General features: G+C 46.1%; 1 protein-coding gene across 2 annotated transcripts; it reads left to right on the forward strand.

The window, feature by feature from the left end:
- The first annotated feature begins 802 nt into the window (after window positions 1-802).
- Window positions 803-7,577, forward strand: ARL2BP (ARF like GTPase 2 binding protein). 2 transcript variants are annotated; one of them, XM_024747437.1, is made up of 6 exons: window positions 803-1,175; window positions 1,912-1,973; window positions 3,693-3,799; window positions 4,813-4,898; window positions 5,114-5,210; window positions 5,861-7,577. In XM_024747437.1, the coding sequence occupies exons 1-6, from the start codon at window positions 1,138-1,140 to the stop codon at window positions 5,960-5,962; spliced, it is 492 nt and encodes a 163-aa protein (XP_024603205.1). In that variant the 5' UTR covers window positions 803-1,137; the 3' UTR covers window positions 5,963-7,577. The 2 variants fall into 2 exon arrangements, with proteins under 2 accessions (XP_024603205.1, XP_024603206.1); XM_024747438.1 differs by lacking the exon at window positions 803-1,175 and adding an exon at window positions 1,184-1,598.
- Window positions 7,578-9,112: the final 1,535 nt, after the last annotated feature.

Raw genomic sequence — 9,112 nt, forward strand, 5'->3', positions numbered from 1 at the left:
AACTGTGTCATGGTAACCATTTTTAGTTCCACATCCCACTGATATCTATTTTATGTCCATTCAAAAATGTCAATTTATTCAGACTGTCCATCTGACCCACAGATCAAACTTAAGCCATACCTAAAATTCCTCTAGACATGTACCAGACATTTGGCCAAAAAATAAACTGCAACCGAAGAGACAATGTCTAGTGATCCAATCAGGAGAAAACAGATCTAGGGTATCCTTTTGCAAAATTCGTCAGTTTTGGAGGGGTACTTTTCCTGGAGCAAAGTCACCTGATGTAGTTGCTCAAAGTGGTTCTGTCAACTTTTATCTTGCCTAATTACCCAAGAAACCAGTTAGTGCCGAATAATCTTTTTGATGTGAATATTATATTTATGATGTAAATTACAAGACCTCCACTTCTTGCGGTGGGGCGATCCTTCCACGAGAGGGAGTAACTGTCTCGCAAATCAGAGGTCTTCATTATCTGGCTCAAAAGCTAAGGGATTGGCTCTCAAGAGATTTTCGATTTACAGTGCTCTTAAAACCCGCTTTAAACGACCTGAAGCTTCATCTTAAATCTTGTAATTCATTCCAAGTTGCAAGTGAGGAAATCAAGGCTCTCTCTGGGCTTGGATTCCTTCCCCTTCAAAATGGGGACGACGTCAGATTTGATCGTCCCACAGAGTGAGTATACCTGAGAGAGCCTCTGACCTGCTCAAAGAAGTCCGACTTCCGTTCGCGACCTTCCATCCCTTTCCCTCACTTCCTCTCCCTATCTTTGCCCCGCCCCTGACGTTTGGCAACGCACGCCTGTGATTGGCTGCTGAGAGCCGCGAGGCGGCGGAAGGGTCGCGGAGGCCTTGGTGACGGCGGGGTGGGCGCGGTAACGGACGCCGGGACCCCCGAGGCGGCAGCGGCGAGTTTAGTGCTGCCCGGCTGGCGCGTGGCAGCAGCCGGGGAGCCTGAGGCCGAGGTGTCGTGCGCAGGCGCTACTCGGTTGGGCCGTGAACCGGCCGAGGCCTCGGCTGCGAGGCCTTCCCGATGCCGGTTGGGGCTCTGCGGAGCAGAGCGGAGGCTGCTCCCGGGCCTCGGGCGGGGTAGAAGCCCGACGGGCCCGCTGCGCCGCGCGCGGTGGATGCGGCGGCGGCGATGGACGCCCTAGAGGAAGAGAGCTTCGCGCTGTCCTTGTGAGTGACGCCGCACGAGCCCGGGAGGCTGAAGGTCGGGGCTGCCGGCGCTTGGCCTCGGCCTCTGCCTCCGCCCTGCGAAACCAGTATCCCCGGTGTGGGTGGGAGACCAACAAGACTCCGCCCCAGTTCCCGCGGTCGATTCTGCCGCCGCGGCGACCGCGGGGTTCAGCCCTGGAGGAGAGGAGTGCAGTGCGGTGTCATGCGATGATACACGCCTCTGTCACAATGCCCCCCGCCTCCAATCCTTGGTCGTCAGCAAAACCTGGCGAGTTTGAGCTGCAGAGGCCCGACCACGGGTCAGAAGACCACCACCACTACCCCCAGGGGCTCTAATTGCCCCCCTTCCCGGCCAGTGTCTTAACCGCACCAAGTTTACGCCCGCCCACAAGCAGATTGGTGTGGGGTGATAGCGAAAATGCGGTGAGTAGGACCCCAGCGAAATAAGTGCGAGGAGCCTTAAGATGTCCGCTGTGAGCCTTTGCCCCTTTTATCTGTCCCTGTTGTAAGTCCTTGGGTCGTATCATGTTTTATGAAAGTGGAGCCATTGCATTCAACTTTGATGTCACAGATGTGTCAAATGTGTTTTCTTCTGTGTGGCATTGCTGAATTAGACAGTAATAATTATTAATTTTTGAAGCTAGTTGATGGGAAGTTCATTTGAAAATGTCCATAATACATTTTGAAAAAAAGAGGAATTATCTGAAACAGCTCCTAATCCAGGTGTATTTTTCAGCTCTTCCGCCTCTGATGCAGAATTTGATGCTGTGGTTGGATATTTAGAAGACATTATCATGGGTAAGCTTCCTTGCCTGTGCTTTTTAGGTTTTAGGCCCTTGCTTTTAAGGACGTTGAAATCCATTTGGAGAGTTAATTTTCAAAAAGAGAGAAAACATGAAGCTGCATGTAATGTTTAATGTAACGTACTGTAATACAAAGTAAGCCTTACTGTGCTTTGCTTTACAGGCTACAGCCCCTACTCCTTTAAGTAACTAGTAACCATAGATTCAGTCCCCTGAAGGGACTTATTCAGGTAATGGGGCACCTTGAAGTTATGGGGCTCTTGGCAAAACTTCAGAAAATATTAACCTAGTTTATTTCAGAGAGTAAAATCAATTTTTAGTCTTGTGTTTTAATATTTTGTGACATAAATCACAGTGTAATACCATAGCCATTGGGACTTCCCTGGTGGCGCAGTGGTTAAGAGTTTGTCTACCAGTGCATGGAACACGGGTTCGAGCCCTGGTCCAGGAAGATCCCACATGCCGCAGAGCAACTAAGCCCGTGTGTCACAACTGCTGAGCCCGCGAGCCACAACTACTGAAGCCTGCGCCCTAGAGCCTGTGCTCTGCAACAAGAGAAGCCACCGCGATGAGAAGCCTGCACACCTCAAGGAAGAGTAGCCCCCAGCTCGCCACAACCAGAGAAAGCCTGCACACAGCAGCGAAGACCCAGCGCAGCCAAAAATTAATTAATTAATTAATTTAAAAATACCATAGCCATAGCACACATGTTCATGAGGAACAAGATGTCATACTTCAGCTGGGTTCTGAGTTCGAATTTGTGGATTCATTTTGGCATCCATAAGTCCTGCTAAGTAATAAGCAGTAATAGGCACCAACCATTTAAGACAAATATGTGGGAGAGAAAATTTTGAGAAAATCTTGTCTGTTGACTTTAAGTTTTCTGAGAATTAGGAAAAGAACACTGTTGTTTGGTGTTACTAGCTGTATTTCTTAGCCTTGTTTAGTGAAAAATCATTGACCAAGTTTTTATACCTTCGGGTCCTGTAAAGGTTCATACCCTTAACTCCTAAATGCAGATGTTTCACTGTTAAGATCCCATGTGGATCTGAGGATTTCTGGGGAATGCTGAGGAATACTTTCTTTTGGCCTCTATGAGTAACCTGTGTGCTGTGGGAAAGCCCAGGGTATTTATTCCAAAGTCTAGGTCATTTATGAACCTTTCCTTTTATTTTTAGAAGTTATATTCTATTTGGTTGTTAAAATACCCTAAGTACCATAAACCTTAATGTTTGCTATGAACCAATCTCTATACATGAATTCTCATCTAAATTCCACATAGCAAGTCTTATAGGATAGGTACTCTGATCATCCTCATTTTTCCGATGAAGAAACTGGGGCTTAGAGAAATTAAGTAACAGGCCGAAGGTCACACAGTTGTAAGTGGCCGAGGTGGGATTTGAACGCAGGTAGTCTAGCCTCTATCAGAGCCCATGCATTTAATCACTACACTGTTTATACCACTGCTGCTGAAATTATATTAAGAGAACCCTTTGTGGAGTTCCCAAGCCACCCTGGTTAAAGTGGACTAGAGGATAGTGGTGGTTGCTCTTCATGCCGCGAAACTGTACGGTTAACACCTTTAGCTTCCCCTCCTAGAGACTGGCCATCCATCCGTAAAGCAGTTCTGCTGACATCTCTTCCTGCCTGTTTAGAAATCAGAATGGTTTTTAGTCTCCACTAAAAAGAGTACATTTTTCCTATTGCGGTTCAGATGATGAGTTCCAGTTATTACAGAGGAATTTCATGGACAAGTACTACCAGGAGTTTGAAGACACAGAAGAGAATAAGCTCACCTACACACCTATTTTTAATGAATATGTAAGTGGATTCCTGTTTCTCTTACTGGAGATTAGGATTTCTTTAAATTATGAATTTAGAAACAAATGATGTTGAAATCTGCTCAACTTTTAAAATCTGCCATCAGCACCCTGCTGGGAAGCCTAATTAGAATCTGATTTAGTCTTCATCTCCTGTTGTTTTCCTCTGCACAGTTCTTGGGACTGTTTTCCAAATATTTAATGACTTCGTCTTCTGTTTTAAAACATGTTTGGCTTTATCATAATCCTGCTTTCAGTTACATATGTGGATTCACCATACCTTGCACTTACATACTTTTGACCCTTTGGGCTTTCACACACTATTTTTTCCTACTGCATAATCCAGTCAGGTATGCACGACTGTTTGATAAAAGTAAAAACTAAGACCAAGATCATTAAGTAGTTGGTGGCGAAACCAAGACTAGAACCCAGGAACCTCTACTCTTGACCCCTTGGGTCTTTGCCCTATGCCAAGGCCTCGTGCAGCCTCCTGTTATGATCTCATCGGTCCGAGAAGAGGTTTGAGCCTCCAGGACTTTCTTCCCTTAACATAGAAGTGTGGCAGAGTCGAAGAAGGTTTCTTAAGCCAAGCCTCAGCTTTTAAGGAACCTGCGATTACCTTCAACTGTGTGCTTTTTTATATGTTCTTTCCGCACAGATTCCGTCTACCCAGGCAGAAAAGCCCCCACTTACCTCACTCCTCACTTCCCGCCGTGGGGAGTGGGAGCCCTTCTGCTCCCTATCCCTACCCACCTTGGAGCATTCCTCTTGTTACATCGTAATTACCTGCAAATGCCTCTCCCACGGGTGGGCCAGGGCACAGGGGGTGTGCTCACTGAGGACAGGAGCTGGGTTTGGGTTTGGGTTCTCTGGGTTCTCCCAGCACTCGGCGGGGAGCCAGGCACACAGAATAGGCTCTTAGGAAATGTTTTCAAAGGGCTGGAGGACAGGCTTTCTGAAGAGAAACTTTGTTTTCTTAAAGCACAGTCTGACCAAGATCCTTTCCACTGTTAGATTTCTTTGGTAGAAAAGTATATAGAAGAACAGCTGTTGGAGCGGATTCCTGGATTTAACATGGCGGCTTTCACTACAACTTTACAGTGAGTTGAGCTTGACTCTGCTTTTTTACGTCTTTTTACCCTCCTCAACTCTGAAAGAAGACCCTCCCCCTTGTTTTCCTCAGTGCTTGAATATCAAGCTTTAGAGCACTTGGTTAGGTCCTGGGTGGGAGGCCCTCCAGACCTTTGAGGGAAATCTCGAAGAGACAGTCTGTATCATCATTCATTCATGAAGCAGCCACCCTTTTCTTTTGCAGGCACCATAAAGATGAAGTGGCCGGTGACATTTTCGACATGCTGCTCACGTTTACGGATTTTCTGGCTTTTAAAGAAATGTTTCTGGACTATAGAGCAGTAAGTTCCTCTGTCTGTTTAGTCACAGTGAACTGCTTAGAAAGTTCCAAGTAGACCTGTCGAGCACAAACCACCCCCTGTGCTCTTCTCTGTAAGACTGGCCAGTATCAGCCCAGCAGTGAGTGACGTGTCAGCAGAGCGAGCTGCTGTCCTCTGCTGGCCGGGGCCTGGGACCCTTAACAAGGAATTACATTCTCATGGTTTTGGTGAAACAGGTCCCAGGCACCTTATAGGGTTCCTAAATAATCGAAAGGACAAAGCCAAAAAACAGGTCAAATTGCCTTGCTTTTCTTGGAGTACAGGTTCTTAATAGGAAAAAGAAATGTTTTTCAGTGAAGAGAGGTCATTTTTTTGTTTTTTTGGCTGCGCCTCATGGCATGTGGGATCTTAGTTCCCCAACCAAGGGACCAGGGATCGAACCCGTGACCCCTGCAGTGGAAGCGTGGAGTCTTAACCACTGGACTACCAGAGAAGTCCCCAAGAGGTGCATTTTTAAAGAGTGACCAGCTCTGAATAAAAATGCAAAATCACATACTCCCTCTTCCTGTGTGCTCCCTGGTGGCCCACCCTGAACACTTCCTTCCCTGTTACAAGCTAGAAAGGACTTTTTTTTGTCTCTTGCCTCTTAAAGTTGCTCTCTTCTCATGTAGGAAAAAGAAGGCCGGGGACTGGACTTAAGCAGCGGTTTAGTGGTGACTTCATTGTGCAAATCATCTTCTATGCCAGCTTCCCAGAACAATCTGTGGCCCTAGGTCCCACCTCCAGGTAATGGGATCTTTCTAGACATCACCAGCCCAGTAGACTGGGAGAGGCTTTGGCCGATGATGTCAGAAGAATACATCTTGGAATGACTGACTCTGTTCTGCAACTCTTTGTTAAGTATTGATGGGTCAGAAGATGACCCAACCTTCCTGGGACACGTGCTTGTCTTCAGTAACCCTAGTACTCCTCCCTGAGTAGACACCTCTTTCAGGAGCTTCTGAGCCTGGCTCCTGCACCAAGCCCAAGTCCAGCATTCCACCTGGGGGGCACTTCCCTAGCATATGTGTTGGTGTGTCCTTGTTGGAAGAACCCACCATCACCAACTCTCTTGGCCCAGCAGGCCTTGCATGTCCCAGCAGGCTTTTTTTTTTTTTTTTTTTTTTTTGCGGTATGCGGGCCTCTCACTGCTGTGGCCTCTCCCGTTGCGGAGCCCAGGCTCCGGACGCACAGGCTCAGCGGCCATGGCTCACGGGCCCAGCCGCTCTGCAGCATGTGGGATCTTCCCAGACCAGGGCATGAACCCATGTCCCCTGCATCAGCAGGCGGACTCTCAACCACTGCGCCACCAGGGAAGCCCTCCCAACCAGGGTTTTTGTGCACTCACAGCTTTTTATATGGGTCAGAGTTTCAGTCCTGCAGCTGCAGTAGGCTTTTTGACTGGGAATATTTATCTAGGGTTTAACTCAAGCTAGGTACCCATCTCAAGATTTCTGAAACTCCTACTATCATAGCTAGTCTTGGCTGTAGGAATCGACTTAGAGAGTTGTCCTTTACCTAAAAAGGTACTTGTGAAAATCAGTTCCTAGTCTTACATGTACAGTCCTTGTATCACTTTACTGTCTTCTACTGGTCCTGATGCAGTCCCATTGTTTCTATAACTCTCATTTATGTGTTTTTGAAAACATTTTTATAGATGAATACTCAGGCTAACCTAGTGGATATAATCTTAGAACTTCCATGATTACCCACTTCAAGATCAAAGTATTATATTGCTGTGTGCTTTTTAGCTGTTAGTGCTATGAAAGCAAAAATGCTTTCCGTGTTGGTGTTCCTATTTTACTGGGCACCAATGAATGTATGCTGGAAGTAGTCTAAAAGGTTTCCTTTTCTTAGAGCATGTTAGTGTTTGTGCAGGTTTGCTTAAAACCCTTTCTATGTAGAACAGCTCCTTAGGTTTTCTGTTGGGGTAGGGGCTCTGCACTTCCTTCTTGCTGTCAAAATAATCCTACCAAGATAGTGCTCCACTGGTCTAGCTCAGTAGGAGATAGCAAACAGCTTTACTGGTCATCTGTCTGCTTGGATTTAGTACACTGGTTTAGTACAATGTTTGATAGAACATTACTGACCAGAAAACATGGGTGTCACCTCTCTAGAAAGAAAAACTATAGTAGTTCAATTCCCAGTGTATACCTTAGTTGTTTTTTTGTTGCTTTTTTTATTTTTAAAGTAAAAATAAGACTCTACTGACTTTTCACTTGGCTGTTCTGGTTTTAAAGGATGAGCTAGCTGTAGGCTGTGCGTTTTTCTGTACCAACGTGGCGCTTATTAAATACTTTTGTACCATGAGTAAAATTTCAGGTGTTTTGAAAAAAACAAAAACCATCATTCTAAATGAGTCATCCCTTCTTTACTTTTGCTGCTGCCATCAGGTTATCAGTACTTTGGTCTTTCGAGACGAAGGCTTTTTAAAACACTTCCTCTCCTGGCCTTGCCTACCCTTCTTGCTCTTTTTATAAACGGGACTGCCCATCGCAGGCCAGGCATGTTGGAAGCACTTGATGAAGAATCCCTCTATTCAGTCTGGCTGAGAAAAGGCAGGTGGACAAATCCAAAGATGAAATTATGAAAAGTGAACAAAAAAGGCAAATGGTTCTTTTTCATCCTTTTCCACTCAGGAAAAAAGCAGGCACGTCTGTTGTAGCTTCACATTAGAAAACAGGCTTTCTGATTTTTTTAAAACAAACTAGAACTCTCTCCATCTGCTCAGGAACTTAGCTCATCATGTCCCACCTTCAGAGGGGCTCAGGGATGGTTGGGATGAGAAGGCCCCACGTGCAGACCTAGCCTCAGGGGACATTTGCCTCCTCCTATTGCTTAGGCCTCCTCAGCCATGGGAAGCACTGTTCACCCAAACTGCAGGGCCAGGGGCTAAGGGCTGGGGGATGCATTGGCCTGAGCCAACAGGTAGTTGTTTGACAAAGAGTGTTAACATCTCCAGCAAAATAGGCTGTGTTTTAGGGTGTCAGAAACCTGGTAAGACTTGCCAAGGATTTTGTTTTCTCTTAAGCCTCAAAAGAAAATCGGTTGGTCTTCCTTAAAACTATCCTTTTATGGCTTAATTCTAAAATGACTTTAATTTGTTATTCAAACTCTGAGACACTGGAGAGTAAAAAGGGATGCTATTAATTGTCACACCAGGACAACAGGCACAAACTAGGCCTGGGACCCAAATGGGACATGGGTATCAGACTTAGTCCTCCCCCCAACCCTTCGCAATGGAGCAGCTCATCTGCAACTGTTTGAATCTAGTTACATTTTAATTGTTCCCAGTTTTTTAAGACAGGACCAAGGAGTGCCCAGAAATGCCTGTGGCTTATTATTCAGAGCATGTTGCGCTGTGGTGGGAAAATAAGTTCAGAAGGACTCCCCTTCTTTGCTGCTCTCCCCTCTCTCTCTACTGTCTGTAGCAGCTCCGCGCATCAGGCACTTGGATTATCTGATCTCTGAACTTCATAAACTGTCAAGGTAGGCGACATTATGGCAATCTTAAGTTCATCAAGATGACTAAATGATTTACTGTTAAACTGAGACCCTTTTCCGAATAAAAAGGGGTGCTATTAAATTTACGCCATGACAAGCGGCATAAACGGGACTGTCCCAGCAAAGCAGGCAGGAAGTTGGTCATCCTACCTCAGGTCAAAGTGGCTGGTGGTGCTGAGTGACTCCAGGACTGGAACTGCCTTTAAATAGGCATTTGGAACCTTTGTACAGTTGTCCCTTGGTATCCGTGGGGCACTGGTTCCAGGACCGCTGGGGACACCAAAACCCACAGATGCTTAAGGGACTTGAGCATCTGTGCTCAAGTCCCTTATGTAAAATGGCGAGTATTTTGAATACAGCTGACTCTGCATATCAACTGA

The sequence above is a fragment of the Neophocaena asiaeorientalis genome, unplaced genomic scaffold (genome assembly GCF_003031525.2).
Source record: "Neophocaena asiaeorientalis asiaeorientalis breed wild unplaced genomic scaffold, Neophocaena_asiaeorientalis_V1.1 scaffold438, whole genome shotgun sequence".
NCBI classification, from domain to species: Eukaryota; Metazoa; Chordata; class Mammalia; order Artiodactyla; family Phocoenidae; genus Neophocaena; species Neophocaena asiaeorientalis.